This window comes from Alligator sinensis, unplaced genomic scaffold, assembly GCF_000455745.1.
Source record: "Alligator sinensis unplaced genomic scaffold, ASM45574v1 scaffold628_2, whole genome shotgun sequence".
In the NCBI taxonomy this organism is placed as follows: Eukaryota; Metazoa; Chordata; order Crocodylia; family Alligatoridae; genus Alligator; species Alligator sinensis.
In genome coordinates this window covers 1,486,156-1,507,025 of record NW_005841833.1, presented here as the reverse complement: position 1 = coordinate 1,507,025, position 20,870 = coordinate 1,486,156, and the positions used below count along the sequence as shown (strand labels likewise).

Below are 20,870 nucleotides of genomic sequence, written 5' to 3'. Positions count from 1 at the left end.
AAAGAAATATACACCAGCAGGATATGCCATCCAGATATCACTAAAGATTCTGCCTTTGGCTGAGTAAATGAGTTGGGTGGGAAGGTGTGCCGTAAGTTCTGTCTATTGCTTTCAACCTCCTCTAAAGCAGTAGAGGAGGTTACTTTCCTAGTTCTAGTGCTAGGAGTGGATCATAGGTGCCAGAGAAGTCCAAGATACTGTATGTTTCCAACTGGTTGGCCTACTTGTATCAATGAGTTGTGTGCTCTTTTGTGGGGCACACATTGCTTCTTTCCAATAATGACCCAAACGTTTTGGGAGCTATCTTGTCTTGCACTGATGTGCAGATAGCACATTTACCCTTACGCATGGCTTTCTCCCCTTACGCATGGCTTTCTCAAAGATTGGGGTTACATCCTAAGGAAATACATTCAGGACAAGCCTGCTTCCCAGCTTCATAGCCCAAGATTTCCTCCTCTCGCCATGCTGAGCCTGATTGACTTGCCTCTCTGTGCTAAGGTTATGACATCCCCAAAAGGTTTTCTTAAAAAGAGACCAAAGGATGATGCCAGAGAGAATGTATTTGGCATCTTTTGGTCCTTCACATTCACTAGAAGGGTATGTCTAGCTTTGTCAAACGCTAAGCCGTTGATTTAAAAAATTGTTTGTGCCGGCATATTTCAGATCAGAATTGAGCCTTGGGTATTTGGATAAAGCCTCATGCTAAATCTCCTAATTAAGAGTTAATGACTGTGACTAATTTCATTCACTCTGGCAAGTAATTCTTTGCATTGCTCTCTCTGAAAACACTAGCAATTTGTGCGGTGGATGCACGGCTCCTGTATTGAGTGCCCACCTCAGCATGCAGAAGAAGATGAGCCCATCACCTTGAGTTTTTTTAATGACCTCTCTCAGAACCCGGTGATAATTGAACAGGCTGTTCTCATCACCCAGAACGTACACAAGCTCCTGATTTCTCTCACCAAGTATCTCAACCGGTGGAAGAGGTATCGCCCATTGTGGAAATTAGATAAAGCCATCGTCATGGAGAAGTTTGCTGCAAGGAAACCTGCTTGCGTCACCTTTGATGAGAAGCTGCAGTTCTATATGAAGGTTGCCCAAGAAGTGACTCAACAGCCCTTGATTAAGGATGAGCAATGCATCAGGCTTCAACTGGGCCCATTAGCTTACACTGTGCAGGAGAATGCCAAAGGCTGGGTGATGTCTCTGGGGAAACTTCTAAATGAGTCTGCCAGAGAGGAACTCTTCAGTCTTCAGGAAGACATTGAGGTAGATGTTTTCTCTGATATGATATCATTATCCTGCATGATCAGCTGAGAGTGGGGCTCCTTATTTGCATAACTTGTATGGGCTGTTTTATAAGAGACAAGGTATTATTATTGAGATACTGTTGTATTTTTATTATTGGATTTTTTTAATCACAAATTGCCAATTTTAGTATAAGAAGTCTTAATTGTGTTTAATGCCTGAATAACTCTAATTTTGCTTAACTGTATATGTTTGTTCTTAATTATTTTCTTAACACTGCTTCTGAAGATTAACACTGCTTCTTTTTCCTTTTTATAGAGATTATCTCATAACCTTAGGAAAACACCTGACTCTCTGGAGGATCTCAAATTTGTTCTTGGTACAATTGCAGATATCAAAGATATGTCTTTGCGTGTGGAACTGAAATATCTAGACATTCAGGAGAGATACCGTACCCTTGCAGTATATAACATTCCTGTGAGTGAGCGTATGTCAATCCTATAGACATTTTGTACTTGTGTTTCAGATGTGAATAGCTGTCACATAAATGAATGATTCATCTTTTTTAAAGTTTTTCAAATTAACAGGATCAAAAGGATCAAATGAACAGGATCTTCTCTCCCTTCCCCCCCTCCTATCTCTATCCATTGTCTTCCAAACTTCTACTCTGCATTTTCACAGACCTGCAGGTTGTAAATTAGCTTCTTTTCTTCTTTGGAGAACACATAACACCAGACTCTCCCTATGCCTAATGAAGGGTGTTTGTGCCCGAAAGCTTGCAAAGAACTTGTTTCCAACTATGTAGTTGGTTTAATAAAAAATATTACATCTACCCAAAGAGCCTTGCCTGCCTATGTCCTTGACCAGCAGGGCTACAACCAACAACCCAAGATCAAAAGGGAATTACTATCACATTGTTGTACCCATAGTGAAATTTGCAGGCTTGCTATACATTTGTTTAACTCGGATTCAGTTAATTTAAATAGTGTTTATAGATTCCAGAACTAGAGGTCTAATTGCAGGCCTGACTTTTCTGTAAGTAATTTCTACATGTGAGTGCTCCCAATGCAGTTATTTGTACTGCCTCTTAGAAGTTTCCCTGTTTGCACATCTTGAGTACTGTTATGTAGATTAAAACCTGATTAAGGCTGAGTGACCAGCCCTATGGACTGGAAAAGTAGCCACCCCTCCTCTGTGCTTGCTGTTGGGAATCTAGAACCACAGAAACTCACATCCCATGATCCCTGTCCTGACCCACCATCACCATGACCTTCTGAACCAGCTTGCATGATGCTGGCTCAGAGATCCCTTCCCTTCCTAGCTCTTCTTGGTCACCAGCATTCTCCCTAAGGGGAATCTGGAATGTAGGATGCTTGCCAAAGTATTTGGAAGCATCTGAAGCCCCAGGCGGAGGTGGAGGATGCTTGCCAGTAGCAGGGCCACATATGGTTCTTGAATGACTCATGGATCTGGAATTGATTTGGATGATTTGACTTGGGACATGAACATTTTTCATTAAAAAAATGTCTGGAATGTGTAGGATCTTGGAACATTCTTTGCACCTTGGATCAGTTTCGCTCTATATAAAAATTGCTGCATTGGGCCCATATAATTTACATTTGTATGTGTGTAGGGGCTTAGATCTCCTGTTTCCTGGCTGTCTAGTTTTCATCTTCCACTGTGTTAGGTTTCCTCTCTGACCTTTGGTTTCAGTGAATATGTAGTTTGCTCTCTTTTAGACAAGTGAAGAAGAGAGTGAACTGGTTAACAAGATTAAGGAAAAGTGGGAGACACTTTTATTTGATGCAACTGAAGTTGATCACAGCCTTGGAAGCATCAAAAGGACCTTTACAGAGGTGATTTTTATTACCTTTTGTATCTATAAGCCATTTGGAAATGGAAGAAGAGAACCTTAATTCAAACAATATACCCTTTAGATTACAAAGCATCAGATTGGAGACTACAGTAAAGAGATCTCAGACTTCTTCCATAGATTTACTACTGAGGGGCCTGGTGCTGTTGGGGAAAACCTTGACAAAGGTAAGAACATTTGTGTATGCACAGTTACATTCTGAAGTAGGCTGAAGACTGATACTTTGGAGTATTATATGTAAAATAGAAATATACATCACTTCAGGATATTTTTCCTTGTTAAAATACAGGCTAATCAGTTGAGCCATTTGAAGAACTATAATTTATACAGATTTATACATAAATGATGGATTATTCAGCTGTCTATGGAAAATTTTCTTTTTGTAGGATTGGATCTTTTGGGTATTTTTGATAAAGAATTGGACAAACTTGAGAAGAATCGTCAGGAATTGGCTAATGCTGAGAAACTTTTTGATCTGCCAATTACAATGTACCCGGACTTAATGAAAGCACAGAATGACATGAAAGGTCTAAAGCAGATCTACGAAATTTACAAGTCGCAAAAGGTAAGTGTTTATGTAACGAGAGCTTTTCTCTTATTGTGCCAGAGTCTGTCTATCTAATTGAAATAAGCTGTGATCTTTTCATCCTTATGATAACCAGAATGTAGAACTTAGTTAAACAACCGCTATATACAGGCAGTCCTCGGACTTACGACATAATTGGTTCCTGAAAGTCATGTCTTAAGTCGAAACGTTGTAACTCGGAACCAATTTTCACATAAGAAACAATGTCATAAATGGGGGATTGGTTCCTGAACCAAGGCCTGATACCTTATTTTCACCAAAAATACACCAGAATTTTGTACTTGATCAATTACAGATAAGTAATATTGCTGCATTAATGTATTTATATCGTAAATAGCAATCATATTGATTTGGAAGGACTTCTTTGAGGTGACTTTGCTTGGACTTTTTGAAGGGCTCTTGGTTAGAATTTTTGAAGGGTTCTTGGCTGGAGTCTTCTCAGGAGTCATGGCTGCAAATTTTTCTGGAGTCTTGTCTGCTTTCTTAAAGAAAGTGTCCAAGCAAGTTTGGACAGGAGTTCTCCAGGGAGATGAGTGACACAGCTAACTTGTTTGCCGGCGTGGCGTTGCATCGGATCAAGTGTTGTAAGTCGAAACTGATGTCATAAAGTTGAAACAGGGTGTCAGTTTATAAATGTTGTAAGTGCCAAATGTAACTCGAAACATTGTAAGTCGAGGACTGCCTGTATATGCATAAGGGTGCTTCAGCTATAGTCATTAGGCCAGGAAGAATATTGTGATCAGTTGAGACCAGATTCCAGTTGTTCTGTGTAACATCTTACTCCTTAAATAGCTTGGTGATTTCAGTAGCCCGTGTATTAAGTGTGCTACTTGTGAATAAGCAGATCCCAGTCAGACCCTTACTGACCTTATTTAGTTTTTTGAAACAGCCTTTTTGTGTTTGTTTTTGAAATCAGTCAAACGTCCTAAAGTTAAGAATCAGATTGTGACTGTAAATCATGTTCTTATTTCCATTTCCCATGTTCTCTTTCTACTTTTTCTTCTGATGATTTGTTACACTTACTTTTAAATTCAATCTTGACCCTTCATGGCAGGAATGTGTTTTATCTTGTGCTTGTTGAGTCCTGTGCACATCTGTGTCCTGGTCCTGACTAAGGCCTCCAAATACTATTGTCCTAGAAATAACAAATAGTATCTCTTGTGATAAGCTAAAAGGAAACACTGTGATTTTTTTCTAACTATCTTTGTCTCCAGGTTGCTAAAGAGGAATGGTCTCAGACCCTCTGGGTAAACCTCAATGTGCAAGTTCTGCAGGAAGGAATTGAAGGATTTCTTAAAGCCCATCGCAAGCTGCCTAAGCAGGTGCGCAGCATGCCTGTGGCTTATCACCTGGAGACAAAAATGAAGGCATTCAGAGACTCCATTCCTTTGCTGCTTGATCTGAAAAATGAAGCCTTAAGAGAAAGGTTTGATTCTGTTTCTGTAAGGGATTTTCTGTACAAGCAAGGCTATTTATTCTTGTTTGTTAAAATTTTCCATGACACATGTTGGAACCATACAAACAGTTTTGGGCTGTGGACCATAATAGCTGATGCCCATCTAATAAGCTTACATAGTTTCATGCAACATAAGCAAATATTTTGTGTGTTTATAGTAAAAGACCAAGTCTTATTCTAGATATTACAATACAGTGGGCGTATCTACATGAGACACCACATCGCCGTAGTGATGAGCTATGTTGCTGTAGCTCGTTGCTACAGTGACAGCGTTGCTGGGCATGAACCATGACACCAATGCTACTGTGTGGTAGCTGCTAAAAATAGCCACGCAGTGTTGAGACTGTGCAGCCATTTAATACTTGCCTAATTACTAAATGACTGCACAGTAACAACTGCGCAGTCTGCTGCATGTGTAGGCACACCCCATGCATACAGTGTCATGTTGTTACAGGTTCCAGGCATTTTCACATTTTATATGGTCAAGGGGCTTAAAAGGCAAACAAAACATTTGTAGGCTGATGGGGTCAGATTTTAGCTGGTCTGAAACCAGTCTCTAAATTCATGTTTGTTTCCATAAATGTTTCCAAACAAGTGTTTCCTAGTGGACAGGGCAGGGCATTTAACTAGGACTTTTAGGATACCTGGATTCATTTTTTGGCTCTGCTATTGAGCAAGTCATCATATCCCTGACTTTGCTTTAGTCCCCATGTGTAAATAGTTTTACTCATCTCTTTTTGTAAAGTGCTTGGAGATTCACGGTAGCAAAGTGCCATAGAAGAGCATGGTGTTGTCTCTCACATTTGTCAGCAGTCCCACCCGTATGCCTGTCTTGGACACTCATACAAACACATACTACTAGTCTTAGATGTTATAGCAACAGAGCTTGCATGTAACATTAGTAGTTCTGCTACTTTTGAATGCCAGTAAAATGTTGTCACTGGTGGAAAGTTGGTAGGGCTGTTTGCTCACCAGTGGTTTTACTCCTTATATTTGATCTTTAGCAGAGGTAGCTGAGGCCTACTTAAATCAATGCTTCTTCTTTGTATGACTAGCTCCTTGGGTATTCATCTCCCCCCGCTTGACTGATCTTTTTCTGTTACAGTGGCTTAGCAGCTCAGAGCTTCTGGTTCAGCTCTGTCATCATCACACTCATGTAGAGCTGACAATACCACCCATGGGGCATGGGAAGAAAACAATGAGTTGTTGGAGTTGGCTGGGATAGAAAGATGGAGTCTTTGGGAGACTGCATCACATGCATATGCTGCACTTTGTCTTCTTTTGCAAGGAATGCTTTCTGCATTTTGAGTTGGTCCCTATCTATAATACACGGTCTTGTTTATAATGGTTTGATGATCTACTGTAACTCTTTCAGGCATTGGAAAGAACTTATGGAGAGAACTGGCACTAGCTTTGAAATGACAACAGAAACTTTTACTCTGGAGAATATGTTTGCTATGGAACTTTCCAAATACTCAGATGTTATCAGTGAAATAGTTGGAACTGCTGTTAAGGAGTTGAGCATTGAGAAGGTAATTTAAAAAATATGAATAAAGTAATAAAGCTATTTTTGATGACAGAGGTGGGTTTATTTATTTTTTGGTTATTGATCTTTCATTGTTAGTTTTAAATGGCATTAAGAGGGTTAGTGAAATGTTGCCTAAAAGGTTTTAATCATTTGCTTTATCCACTGCCTTGCTTCTTTGAAAAGTGCTTGTAAAAATGGCAGTGTGCGGTTCTGTATTTATTGTTTCTCTATGAGCTCACTTGGCCCAGAGGCAGGTGCACACATTTTCCTTCACAATTGCCAGTCCAGCACAGTCAGCCTCAGATTTGATAGTCAAACTGGGTGCTTCCCACTTTTCACAAAATTGTCAGTAATAAAGGTTCTGTACCTCAGTCGAGGACTTTAGTAATGACACTTTATGACCCTGTTATCTTTAGTGGGACTACTGTGGTGTGACTTAGTCAATAGCTCTGTTGATAATGCAAAAGATAAAACCAAATCCAGCTCACACTTGGCTGTTATAGCTCTGATAAGGGTACAAATGTATTTTTGCCGTTGAGATTAGCAGATAAAACTTGCATGTGGTCATTAAGAATAGATCTGGTGGGTTTGAAGTTGCCATTTTATGTGATCCTTTTTCAAGGGTGGGCCTGTACTTGAGTGGTAGAGCTGAACCTTTGCTAAAGTAATTATTCATTTTTCAGGTAGCACCACTGTTCTTTAGTTCTCCAGGACTAAAATGTCCTCCTTTTTTCTGTTTCCATGCAGGGTGTTAAGGATATAGTAGACACCTGGGAGAACATGAAATTCACTGTACAAAGGTACTTCAAAGGCACTCAGGAGCGAGGCTTTATTTTGGGCTCCGTTGATGACATTATTCAGATTCTTGATGACAACACTGTCAATCTTCAGAGTATTTCAGGGAGTCGCTTTGTGGGTCCTTTTCTGTCAACAGTTCACCACTGGGAAAAAACACTCTCATTGATTGGTGAAGTTATTGAGGTAGGGAAGGAAGAGAAGGTTAATGTTTCAGTTTTTTTTTCCTTAATGATTAGGTTTCCATAATTAATGATTTCCATAATTCTTTTTTCCTTGGCTGGTAATATTTGATACTTTCTAGGTCTGGATGGTGGTTCAGAGGAAATGGATGTACCTTGAGAGCATCTTTATTGGTGGGGATATAAGATCACAACTTCCAGAGGAAGCTAAAAAGTTTGACAACATAGACAGGATATTTAAAAGGGCAAGTATCAGACTTGTTTTGTAATGGCCACGTGATTGAAAGAGTTGTTTGATGTATTTTGCTTTTAGTTCTGTAGTAACCTGAAGGCTTTCATTTATAGATAGCATCATTGCTCCAGTTTTCTTTTGAAGGTGACTTTTCTGTCTGGTGGTGTTTCCAGCTGTGTTGTGACAGCAAGTTGTGCTTTATCTTTAACAACCAGCTCCTTCTAAACCATGTCAGACACCATGACTCATTTAGAGTTTGCATGGTCATTAGTGCCAATCAGTGCCAAATGCAGCTGGCTGGAGGATCCTTTGAGGTTCAGAATAACATGGTTGCCTAGAGAAGTAGCGTGTAGCAGTTGGTTGATTGTGGGGCCAGAAGCTCCTGAGCTTCAAGTCTGCTTCTGTTCTTTGGTTTTAGGGAAGTTACTTCACTATTCTGTGGCTTTGCTTACACCACAGGCATCTGCCAAGCTAGGTGTATCATCTGGAGGTATGACAGGATGTGATCTTTGACTCCTAGCTGGGCTGACAAAATCCCTTGATGTTTCTTGTTATACCAGCAAAACTGTACTTTTACTAATCTGGGTGCACCACTGATGGGCATAGCTTGCAGAAACATTAACTAATATTACAGAGTCTTGTTAGTTGATTATAACCAATACTAGTTATGACATTTTTTGTCACAAGAAAAACCTAATTTAGTTTAATCTATAGTGTTGCTTCTCAGTAGTTTTTAACATGCTTCTTTTCTCCATCTACAGATAATGAGTGACACTGTGAAAGATCCAGTGATTAAAAAATGCTGTGAAGCTCCAAATCGACTTGCAGATCTCCGAAATATAAGTGATGGTCTAGAGAAATGTCAGAAAAGCTTGAATGATTATTTGGATTCAAAGCGAAATGCTTTCCCAAGGTTTTTCTTCATATCTGATGATGAATTACTTAGCATCCTTGGTAGCAGTGACCCACTCTGTGTTCAGGAGCACATGATAAAGGTATAGCACGCTGTTTACAGTCATTAGTCTGAGAATGCTTTGAGTGCATTGTGATTTTTAGATGGGAGGCTATGTACTATACAGATTGTTAGAAGTCTGCTAAAGTTGCTCTTATACAGGGAGTACTGTACTAGTAACTAAGGAAATATAGAAATTTCTAGATTGGATCTGATGGCCCGTATCAGTTGCTTTAGAGAGAGGTTCCAAACACCCAACTGTGAACCTTTATGGAATAACTTTCCCTTATGCCTTTGGTAGATTCACATTTAATGCAAAATTCGTAATTTGGCCATTTTTTCCTGATTAATGGACTTCTCTGCAAGTCACTGCCAAAACATTAGCAGACTTCCACATTTATTTATATATATATGTATATGTGTGTGTGTGTGTGTGTACACACGCATACAAAAATATAACAAATAATATTATTCTTATTGCATTATTATTATCATATTTGGTCACTTATGCCGTGTCCAGACAAGCGGGGCCGTGAGGTATGTGGCACCGCAAACATGCTGTGGTGCCACATACCACACGTTTAGATGTTCTCTGCGCTGCAAGGGAGTGCTGCCCATGTGTGCGCTGCTCTGCTTCTCTTTTCTGCGAGTTTTTTTGACCCTTGGGGTTAAAAAAACCTGCGGATAAAAAAAAGGAGAGTAGCACATCCATGGGCAGTGCACACTGCTCAGAAGTGGAACCGGGCCACCCGGCTGCTGGCCAGGTTCTGTGCACCATAATCGTTGCTGCTGGAGCCCCAGGAGGCTCCTAGGACTCTAGGTAAGGCTGCTGGGGCCAGCCCAGTGCTGGCCCCAGCCTCCTGTGCCCCACTTGGGGTAACTTGCCACACACTAAAGCGTGCGTGGTACAGGTATTCCTCAGGGACAAATAGCGGCAGCGCAAGGTGTGCCACCACTACTTGTCCCCAGGGAACCAAATGTCCATACTCATCTGGACATGCCCTTAGAGCCTGATTTAGTTCTTTTTAGAGTCCAGGGAAGTTTTCGTGTGAACGCTGATAGGAGTTAGATAGGAGCCTTATTTCTTAGTACTCTAGTGCAAATGACACCTGTATTCCTCTGCTTCATGTTTCAGATGTATGATAACATTGCGTCCCTGAGGTTTCGGGAGGGTGACAGTAATGAAAAAATAGCAACAGCAATGATTTCAGCTGAAGGAGAAGTGATGGAGTTCCGGCGAGCCGTAGCAGCAGAAGGCAGAGTTGAGAACTGGATGACAGCCGTTCTGGCTGAAATGAGAAGAACAAACAGACTTTTAACCAAAGAAGCCATTTTCCGATACTGTGAAGATAGAAGCAGGTGAAGTCAATGAACCATAGCATAACTCCTGTAGTGCAGTTGACTTTTTGAAATCTATATAATAGGAAAATAGTTGTAGAAACTCCCTATGTTATTGGCTACTCCTGTTCTGTCTACATGTGCGTGGTGTGTGTGCATGCACACAGTATTTTAAGTGCCCAGCAAAAATGTATTGCTACCCATTTCCTATGCATTTAGCTTCTAGCCCAATGCATAAGCAATACACATGCCGCCTTTATAGTTTCTATTAATGCTGCTTAAATTCTACATTTGAAGAGTGAAGTCTGTCTCTATGTATTCCAAGTGAGTATCTGAAAAATTAACTTAGAATATTGATTGCGTAAATGGAATTATATGTATTTGAATTCCATATACTAACTGTGAGACAACTGTTAAGACACTAGCAGTTGCTTTTTCAGTGTAAAGAATCATTTTATGAACTTTCAAGATAAGATATATTCATAGACTAGCTTTGTGTCTTTTGACTCTTGACTCACTGGGGTAAGTGGAATATTTTTGCTTATTATGGAAAGACTGCATGTGTTTGGTTCTTCTCCACAGAGTTGACTGGATGCTGCTGTACGAGGGCATGATGGTTCTTGCTGCTAATCAGATCTGGTGGACTTGGGAGGTAGAAGATGTCTTCCGCAAAGTGAAGAAGGGAGAAAAACAGGCCATGAAACTTTATGCCAGAAAAATGCATCAGCAGATTGATGCCCTGGTTACACGAATTACAAAGCCATTGAGCAAAAATGACCGTAAAAAGTATAACACCGTTCTCATTATTGATGTCCATGCCAGAGATATAGTTGATACATTTGTGAGAGACAGGTAATCCACTGCCGCACTGAGAACACACTAGGGATTCACTATTCTCATAGCATTTCATTGTATCTGAAGAACTCTGTTTTTACAGCATTCTAGAAGCTCGAGAATTTGAATGGGAAAGCCAACTGCGTTTTTACTGGGATCGGGAGCCAGATGAGCTGAATGTGCGTCAATGCACTGGCACTTTTTCCTATGGTTATGAATACATGGGCTTGAATGGACGACTGGTCATCACTCCCCTTACAGACCGTATCTACCTAACCCTCACACAGGTATACGTTAAGACAGGCAGGTTATCCAGGCTGACCTGGACAGGCTCAGCAAGTGGGCGGACGAGAATCTGATGGTGTTCAACGCCGATAAATGCAAGGTTCTCCACCTTGGGAAAAAAAACCCGCAGCATCCTTATAGGCTCGGCAGTGCTGTGTTGGCTAGCACTATGGAAGAAAGAGACTTGGGGGTCATCATTGACCACAAGATGAACATGAGCCTGCAATGCGATGCGGCGGCTAGTAAAGCTACCAAAACGCTGGCTTGCATCCATAGATGCTTCTCAAGCAAATCCCGGGACGTCATTCTCCCCCTGTACTCGGCCTTAGTGAGGCCGCAGCTGGAGTACTGTGTCCAGTTTTGGGCTCCGCAATTCAAAAAGGATGTGGAGAAGCTTGAGAGAGTCCAGAGAAGAGCCACACGCATGATCAGAGGTCAGGGAAGCAGACCCTATGATGACAGGCTGAGAGCCCTGGGGCTCTTTAGCCTGAAAAAGCGCAGGCTCAGGGGTGATCTGATGGCCACCTACAAGTTTATCAGGGGTGACCACCAGCATCTGGGGGAACGTTTGTTCACCAGAGCGCCCCAAGGGATGACGAGGTCGAATGGTCACAAACTACTTCAAGATCGTTTCAGGCTGGACATAAGAACTTCTTTACTGTCCGAGCCCCCAAGGTCTGGAACAGCCTGCCACCGGAGGTGGTTCAAGCGCCTTCATTGAACACCTTCAAGATGAAACTGGATGCTTATCTTGCTGGGATCCTATGACCCCAGCTGACTTCCTGCCCTTTGGGCGGGGGGCTGGACTCGATGATCTTCCGAGGTCCCTTCCAGCCCTGATGTCTATGAAATCTATGAAAGGAACTTGTTTGGTGAGATATTTCACTGAAATATATTTCTGGTGGTTTCAGAATGAGTATTGCCATTTTCTTTGACCTCAGGTAATTCAGTTTAGATAATAGTGTGAAGTCCATTATAATCTCATGTAATTTGCTAGCTTGTGCTTAATTAACCCATGCCTGGACAAAGTTAGAACAGTTACACTATTGTTTGTACATATACTATATTGTACTATTGGGAGAGGCAACCGAATGACAGAGGATGCAGAAGAGGCTGAAGTGCTCAATGCCTTTTTCACCTCAGTCTTCACAGGCAAGGTCAGCTCCCAGACTACTGCATCAGGCAGCACAGTTTGGGGAGGAGGTGAGCAGCCAACAGTGGTGAAAGAACAGGTTAGGGACTGTTTAGGAAGGGTGGACATATACAAATCCATGAGGCCAGATGGGATGCACCCGGGAGTGCTGAGGGAGTTGGCTGATGTGATTGCAGAGCTGCTGGCCATCATCTTTGAAAACTCATGGTGATCAGGTGAGGTCCCAGATGATTGGAAAAGGGCAAACATAGTGAAAGGGAAAAAGGAAGATCCAGGGAATTATAGATCAGTCAGCCTCACCTCAGTCCCTGGAAAAATCATGGAGCAGATCCTCAAGGAATCCATTTCTAGGCTCTTTAGCCTGGAAAAGCGCAGGCTCAGGGGTGATCTGATGGCCACCTACAAGTTTATCAGGGGTGACCACCAGCATCTGGGGGAACGTTTGTTCACCAGAGCGCCCCAAGGGATGACGAGGTCGAATGGTCACAAACTACTTCAAGACCGTTTCAGGCTGGACATAAGGAAGAATTTCTTTGCTGTCCGAGCCCCCAAGGTCTGGAACAGCCTGCCACCGGAGGTGGTTCAAGCGCCTACGTTGAACACCTTCAAGAGAAAATTGGATGCTTATCTTGCTGGGATCCTATGACCCCAGCTGACTTCCTGCCCTTTGGGCGGGGGGCTGGACTCGATGATCTTCCGAGGTCCCTTCCAGCCCTGATGTCTATGAAATCTATGAAAGGAACTTGTTTGGTGAGATATTTCACTGAAATATATTTCTGGTGGTTTCAGAATGAGTATTGCCATTTTCTTTGACCTCAGGTAATTCAGTTTAGATAATAGTGTGAAGTCCATTATAATCTCATGTAATTTGCTAGCTTGTGCTTAATTAACCCATGCCTGGACAAAGTTAGAACAGTTACACTATTGTTTGTACATATACTATATTGTACTATTGGGAGAGGCAACCGAATGACAGAGGATGCAGAAGAGGCTGAAGTGCTCAATGCCTTTTTCACCTCAGTCTTCACAGGCAAGGTCAGCTCCCAGACTACTGCATCAGGCAGCACAGTTTGGGGAGGAGGTGAGCAGCCAACAGTGGTGAAAGAACAGGTTAGGGACTGTTTAGGAAGGGTGGACATATACAAATCCATGAGGCCAGATGGGATGCACCCGGGAGTGCTGAGGGAGTTGGCTGATGTGATTGCAGAGCTGCTGGCCATCATCTTTGAAAACTCATGGTGATCAGGTGAGGTCCCAGATGATTGGAAAAGGGCAAACATAGTGAAAGGGAAAAAGGAAGATCCAGGGAATTATAGATCAGTCAGCCTCACCTCAGTCCCTGGAAAAATCATGGAGCAGATCCTCAAGGAATCCATTTCTAGGTACTTGGAGAAGAAGGTGATTAGGAACAGTCAACATGGATTCACCAAGGGCAAGTCATGCCTGGCCAACCTGATTACCTTATATGATGAGGTTATTGGCTCTGTGGATGTGGGGAGACCGGTGGATGTAGTGTATCTTGATTTTAGCAAGTGTTTTCATACCGTCTCCCACAACATTCTTTCAGGCAAGCTAAGGAAGTACAGGCTGGATGAACGGACTGTAAGGCGGATAGCAAACTGGCTGGAGCATCGGGCTTAGAGGGTAGTAATCAATGTCTAGTTGGCAGCCAGTATCAAGTAGGATGCCCCAGGGATCAGTCCTGGGGCCAGTTTTGTTCAATGTCTTCATCATGACCTGGAAGCTGGCATAGAGAGCACCCTCAACAAGTTTGCAGATGACACCAAGCTGCAGGGAGTAGTAGATATGCTGGAGGGTAGGGCTAGGATTTAGAGTGACCTAGACGAATTGGAGGATTGGGCCAAAAGAAATCTCATGAGGTTCAAGAAGGACAAGTTCAAAGTCCTGCACTTAGGGTGGAAGAATCCCATGCACCGGTACAGGCTGGGGGCTGACTGGCTGGGCAGCGGCTCTGCAGAAAAGGACCTGGGGGTTACAGTGGACAACAAGCTGAATATGAGCCAGCAGTGTGCCCTTGTTGCCAAGAAAGCTAGTGGCATACTAGGCTGCATTGGTAGGAGTGTTGCCAGCAGGGCGAGGGAAGTGATTATTTTCCTCTATTCAGCACTGGGGAGGCCACATCTGGAGTAGTGTCCAGTTTTGGGCCCCCCACTACAGAAAGAATGTGGATAAATTGGAGAGAGTCCAGTGGAGGGCAGCAAAAATGGTGAGGGGACTAGGGGATATGACGTATGAGGAGAGGCTGAGGGAACTAGGCTTGCTTAGTCTGGAGAAGAGAAGACAGAGGGGATTTAATAGCAGCCTTCAACTAATTGAAGCAGGGTTCAAAAGAGGATGGAGCTGGACTGTTTTTTGTGGTGGCAGATGACAGAACAAGGAGCAATGGTCTCAAATTGCAGCAAGGGAGGTTTAGGTTAGATATTAGGAAGACTTTTCTCACTAGAAGGGTAGTAAAACACTGAACAGGTTACCCAGAGAGGTTGTATACTCTCCATATTTGGAGGTTTTTAAGACCCGGCTAGACAAAGCCTTGGCTGGGATGATCTAGTTGGGGCTGGTCCTGCTCTGAGCAGGGGGTTGGACTAAGTGACCTTCTGAGGCCCCTTTCAACCTTAATTTTCTATGATTCTATCTTGTGGATTGTATGAGCATACGTAACCCTTTTTATTGTGCAAACTTGTCTTTAAAATGTTTGGTGGAGATGAACTGTGGTGTGTTACCTTCATCCCTACTCAGCCTTGCTTTTTTGGCTCTTTTCCAAAAGGCATTGTCCATGTTTTTGGGAGGAGCACCTGCAGGACCAGCAGGTACAGGGAAAACAGAGACCACCAAAGATCTGGCCAAAGCTCTTGGTTTGCTGTGTGTTGTAACAAACTGTGGAGAAGGCATGGATTTCAAAGTAAGAGTTATAATGCTATATTCTTCAGTAACATCATTCTGGCCACAGTACCGTTACATGCAATGGCAAGGCTGATGGGTTTGCTCTCACCTTTTGGAAGCATCTGGCTACATATAAATACCTTGCCAATTGAAAATGAAATATAGTAAACGATGCTTTGGCTTTTATAAATTCCTAAAGTGGTTCGAGTTTAAAATTTTGGATTTGTATTGCAATCTTCAGATTCAGTGGCTAGTTGATGAACTTCCAAGCATGTCAGTATTGGATTAATAAGCCTATTAATAGGACTAGTAGTGGGCAGGCAGGTTACAATGACTTTCCTGGATATGTTTTCACAGGCTTTGTAAAGTCCTGTATTGATGTAATGTATGCCGAAGTGTGCTAACACTGAGTTGTTTTTTGGTTTTTTAGGCAGTTGGTAAAATTTTCTCTGGTCTTGCCCAGTGTGGTGCGTGGGGATGCTTTGATGAATTTAATCGCATAGATGCTTCTGTGCTTTCAGTCATCTCCTCTCAGATTCAGACAATTCGAAATGCTCTAGTGAATCAGCTAAAAACATTTCAGGTAAATATAAAAAAAATGAGATTACTGAGAATGGAGGCTGGTTTTGGTCCTGGTGTGTCAGTGAATGTGCAAATACCATGAGACCTGAGGGCTTCTGCTCCTGCAAGTCATTTTGTGGCACTTGGGTATACTTGGTCTGAATTTCAGAGTTGCTGAGCCATGGGCTTTACCTTCTCTGGCTCAGTTTTCCCAACTATAAAATGGGGCAACAGCATCTACCTAACTAACATGGATGTTGTGAGGCTTAATTTATTGCTGCTGGTAAAGCTTCAAGATCCCCAGATAGAAGGTATAATAAAGAAGCACAAAGTGGTATTTCTGTTGTAAATGGCTTTGGTTCTTTTCATTACAAGTCAGCATAATTTTGGCATTTGCTTATGTTTTAGTTTGAAGGGCAGGAAATTTCCCTGGATGGACGCATGGGCATTTTTATTACCATGAATCCTGGTTATGCTGGCCGTACTGAGCTGCCCGAGTCTGTAAAAGCTTTATTCAGACCTGTGGTTGTGATTGTACCGGATCTTCAGCAAATCTGCGAAATCATGCTCTTTTCTGAAGGGTTCCTTTTGGCAAAGGTAAGGGAAGAACGCTCTTAAGTATAAAAAAATGAGTGGGTAGGCATTCGGTGTGGGTTGCAATGCGCTTATGGTTTTCTACCTTCTCCCTCAAACAGAGCCTGGCCAAAAAGATGACAGTGTTGTACAAATTAGCAAAAGAACAACTTTCTAAACAGCATCATTATGATTTTGGACTACGAGCCCTGAAGTCAGTACTAGTGATGGCAGGAGAGCTGAAGAGAGGGTCACCTGACCTCAGTGAGGTAGACACGCTCTGTTTCATCATGCCAGGACAGACTGTTGATAACCTGTATGTGGTTATATTGGAAATGCTTGGTCTGCAACTGCAACAACTGTCATACCTCAGCAATGGAAGCACTGCCCTTTCAGTGACATACATCTCTCAGCTTCATTATTAACAGATTCATCACCTTTGCATGCTACCTCTCTACGCAGGGCTTAAAGAAAGGGGCTATCAATATGTGCAGATCACATTACCAGCAAAATGTAGATAAGAGCAGGGATAGCTGTAGACACTCAGATGTTTAGCTCATAGTTTTGTGTGTACAGTTCCTATGCTTTTGAAAGTCTTAGCATTTATGTCAAGGACTAGCCAATTGCCCATCAAGAATGATGGTGGGGGGCACTGCCGCTGCCTTCCAGGAGCAGGGGGGTGGGGGAAGCTCGCCCTGACATCCCTTTTGTCCCCCTTGGCCAGCACCCTGTGCTGCCACCGTCTCCAGGGAACAGGGCTGGGGGGATGCAAGGCCAGTGCTGCTGGCTTTGCCCCCGCCTCTGTCTGTTCCATCGCTGCCACCTCCAGGGAGCAGGGCTGGGGTGGGGGGACAAGGCCAGCCCCCCGCTCTGTCGCCTCCATCCCCGCCATCATGGCAGCGCACCGCCATCACTGCCTTTTGTCTGGAACACTCTTGGAGCACTCTGATTGGTTGTTTCAGTCAGCATTGTGATTGGCTGCTGAGACAACAAATCAGAGTGCAAATAAAGCATTACGGACAGACAGACAGGCTAAGGCTTTTATTATATTAGAATGCAGAGGCTAAATGAACACGGGGGCCAAAAATTTGAGTGCGGCACATCAGCTGTGCTCCCATAACGTGCACAAACCTATTGTATCCCTGAATGGCATATTTGCATGTGCGAGGCATACCCTCCAGTTTTCAGTGTACACAGTGTGAATTTTATATCTCAAGGTTTGCTTACTTTTAGGGCTGCAATTCCTATAACATTCTGGGAAGTTCTTCAAATTTCTGCTCAGACAGAAAAATTGCTCCACACAGAATCCATCTCTAGTTGTACATTGTGCTGGCAAGAATTCAGGTTTTAATAAAGTGCCCTCAAGGACTGTTTGCAGGCTGAATATTTTCAGTAAAGCAGGCAGTTACTTTAAGATTGAGACTTTGTTAATTCAAAAAGCAATCAGTAATTTAGGACACTTCAGCCCCTCACATTTGGGCAAGTCACTTAATATAAGAAAAACAAAGGGAATTTAATATCCCAGTTGAAACTGATCAGCTTAATTCCAGTGAAGTGGCTTTTGTGTCCTATAATAGTTGATGTCAAGAGATAAAAGTTTGCTACCTGCACCCCTAGATAACTAAAACTGGTAAAATAATTGGATGATAGCTCTCAAACTGTTTTTGAAGCTTTTTATGCCTTAGAGCAGAGGTTCTCAAACTGGTCTGCAGACCACCACTGGTCCACGAGCTCCATTCAGGTAGTCTGCAGAAAGGTTGTGGAACAATCGAGAATATCTGTACTTGTAAGGTAATACTACTAATATTAAAGTATGAGTTTTGTGCTTTGATTTGTAGAACAAAAAAAGTTTAGTAAGTGGTCTGCTGAGACTCTCAGCAATTTTCAAGTGGTCCACGAAAAGAAAAAGTTTGAGAACCACTGCATTAGACAATTGGTTGGCTCTCTACAGAAGCTCTACCTTTCTGTGTTTGGTCTAGGATTTGGTACTGATGAGAGCACTGCGAGATATGAATCTTCCAAAGTTTGTGTTTGAAGATGTACCCCTTTTCCTTGGCCTGATCTCTGACCTGTTTCCTGGCCTGGATTGTCCTCGAGTCCGTTACCCTAACTTCAATGATGCTGTAGAGCAAGTGCTGGAAGAAGGTGGTTATATTGTTTTACCAGTCCAGGTAGGAGAAATGTTGAAAATTATTGTTGTAAATAAAGAGCTAGACTCTTGGCTGGTGGAAATCGGAGTGGCTTCCTTAAAGTCAGTGGAGATCCACCAGTTATAGCTGAGGGTCTGGCCCATATGAGATGCATGCACCGGTATCTAAGTTAATGTAAATGTATGTTTTTCAGGTGGATAAGGTAGTTCAAATGTATGAGACAATGTTAACTCGTCACACTACAATGGTGGTTGGACCAACTGGAGGCGGAAAATCTGTTGTCATTAACACTTTGTGCCAGGCCCAAACCAAGTGAGTACAGAGTTAGCTGTGCAAGAGAATCAGGATATGAAATAGCAGTCCTGTGCGGTTATGCTGTGATCTTCCTTATAACTCGATCCAGCCATCATTTCTGCTTAGTGTGTAAAGGCTTAACCTGGGATGTTAGGAATCTTGGTAACACTACTGTTTCTAATGCATCTCTGTTTAGGTTAGGATTAGTGACAAAGCTTTATACACTGAACCCAAAAGCCATGAGTGTGATCGAGCTGTATGGTATTCTTGACCCTACCACACGAGACTGGACAGACGGTGTTCTCTCAAACATCTTCAGAGAGATCAACAAACCAACAGATAAGAAAGAGCGAAGGTAACTGTTTTGGGGCTGGAAATTAGATCAGCAAGTTTTAGTTATTCTGAATATTATGAAGTTGATTCCTTTTATATTTAATGCAACTGATTTGTGCAATCCTAAAGAAAAGGAAGGGCTCATCCCCTAAAGTCAAGAGCCAAACAGTAACCCTGCCCTTAGAGCAGTGGTTCTCAGCCTTTTTAGATTCAAAACACCCTCCCCACCTCCCACTAAGGCACCTCTTCTCCAGCTGCACCTCACTATTACATTTGAGGACCCTGTGTTATGTGCATGAGGAAGGCTGCTAACTGCAAATGCTTTTCCCACTGAAAGCATTTGAAAAAAGTATCTAATCTGCACAAGTCTGAATTTCACAGGTGGGGAAACTAAAGCTGAGAAGCTAAATGATTTGCCTGAGGCAGCCAGGGCAGCAAAAAAAACTTACACAGTTCGCACCGCGCAACCGCGCGCCCGCACACCTATATACCCGTACCTCCACCCACTGTGCTCCTTAGAGGGTCTACTGAAAAGGTCTATGCCAGGCTCCTCTCCACCAGATGAGGTCTTGCCATTTCTGTCCCATCTTCCTTTTCTGTCTTCCTCTAGTACCAGTACATTTCACTTAGTCCCATTTTAATACAGTCCTTGACTGTGGGGTCTGAGTGTCTGTTTATGAGCAGGTTCCTGGTTTTCCACAGTGCATACCTGAAGCAGGATATGAACTGGTCAAAGCAAGCTGTCGGGGTCCTTGGTTGACTGGTCAGGTGCCCATAGAGAGCTGCTTCCCTGCTTAGGTTTCTGAAACCCGTCAGCACCAGGAGGAGAGCGTACAGACTTTCTTCCACACCTCCCTGGCATATGGGCATTCCCAGAAAAGGTGGTTGATCGTTTCTGCCTGCCAGCGGCAGGTCGGCCTCGGGCAATTCGATGGACCTCCCACAGGCTCTTCATCCCTGCCCTCCTCCATCCATAACTTTTATAACATTCAGTCATGCCTTATCACTGTTGGTGCAAACATTCACAGTTGCTTTTTTTTCCAAGCATGATGCAGATTTCCCTATACTCTTAAGGTCAATGGACTTCAGATCAGGCCCAAGGAAAGTGTCTTCCTTTCTTACACTGGCAGGAGCATCCTACAGCCTCTGCATCCGCAAAAGGGTAGTGTTAGAGTGATATTGTAGGTGTGATGGTCCAGGAAGTGAACTGAAAAAGAATGCCTTGCATTCAGAAGCTTGTCTAGCTCTATCCCAACTATGCAGTTGGTCCAGTAAAAGATACCACCCTAAGAAATTGTTGTCTCTTGCATCCTTAAATGCAAATTTGGAATGCATAGAGCCTGTGGAGGCTTGGGAGTCTGTTAATGGGTGATAGAATCATACAGTCATAGAATCATAGAAAATTAGGGTTGGAAGGGATCTCAGGAGGTTACCTAGTCAAATGGCCTGTGCAAGTATCATGCAGGTGACTCAAAAGCACAAGAGATTCCTTGAAACTCTTCCATTAGAGTTAAGTAATATCCTTATCCTCATATTGTGCTAGGATTTTTGATGATGATGGTGCTTAAAAAATAAATAAACTGGTATACTGTGTCT

At 42.7% G+C, this 20,870-nt stretch overlaps 1 protein-coding gene across 1 annotated transcript in view; it reads left to right on the top strand.

Annotated features, from left to right (window-relative positions):
• Positions 1-20,870, top strand: part of DNAH10 (dynein axonemal heavy chain 10) — a gene marked incomplete at its 5' end in the record, with an annotated part of 81,641 nt that overhangs the window by 21,077 nt on the left and 39,694 nt on the right. Inside the window, 20 exons of the mRNA XM_014518122.2 lie at positions 793-1,269; positions 1,567-1,725; positions 2,988-3,104; positions 3,186-3,288; positions 3,508-3,686; positions 4,922-5,133; positions 6,539-6,695; positions 7,439-7,672; positions 7,791-7,913; positions 8,662-8,895; positions 9,988-10,211; positions 10,773-11,042; positions 11,128-11,311; positions 15,248-15,382; positions 15,794-15,946; positions 16,333-16,521; positions 16,620-16,766; positions 18,477-18,668; positions 18,841-18,959; positions 19,138-19,296. Of these exons, the coding sequence (XP_014373608.2) occupies positions 793-1,269; positions 1,567-1,725; positions 2,988-3,104; positions 3,186-3,288; positions 3,508-3,686; positions 4,922-5,133; positions 6,539-6,695; positions 7,439-7,672; positions 7,791-7,913; positions 8,662-8,895; positions 9,988-10,211; positions 10,773-11,042; positions 11,128-11,311; positions 15,248-15,382; positions 15,794-15,946; positions 16,333-16,521; positions 16,620-16,766; positions 18,477-18,668; positions 18,841-18,959; positions 19,138-19,296 (3,767 nt within the window). The remainder of the gene's footprint in view (positions 1-792; positions 1,270-1,566; positions 1,726-2,987; positions 3,105-3,185; positions 3,289-3,507; positions 3,687-4,921; positions 5,134-6,538; positions 6,696-7,438; positions 7,673-7,790; positions 7,914-8,661; positions 8,896-9,987; positions 10,212-10,772; positions 11,043-11,127; positions 11,312-15,247; positions 15,383-15,793; positions 15,947-16,332; positions 16,522-16,619; positions 16,767-18,476; positions 18,669-18,840; positions 18,960-19,137; positions 19,297-20,870) is intronic.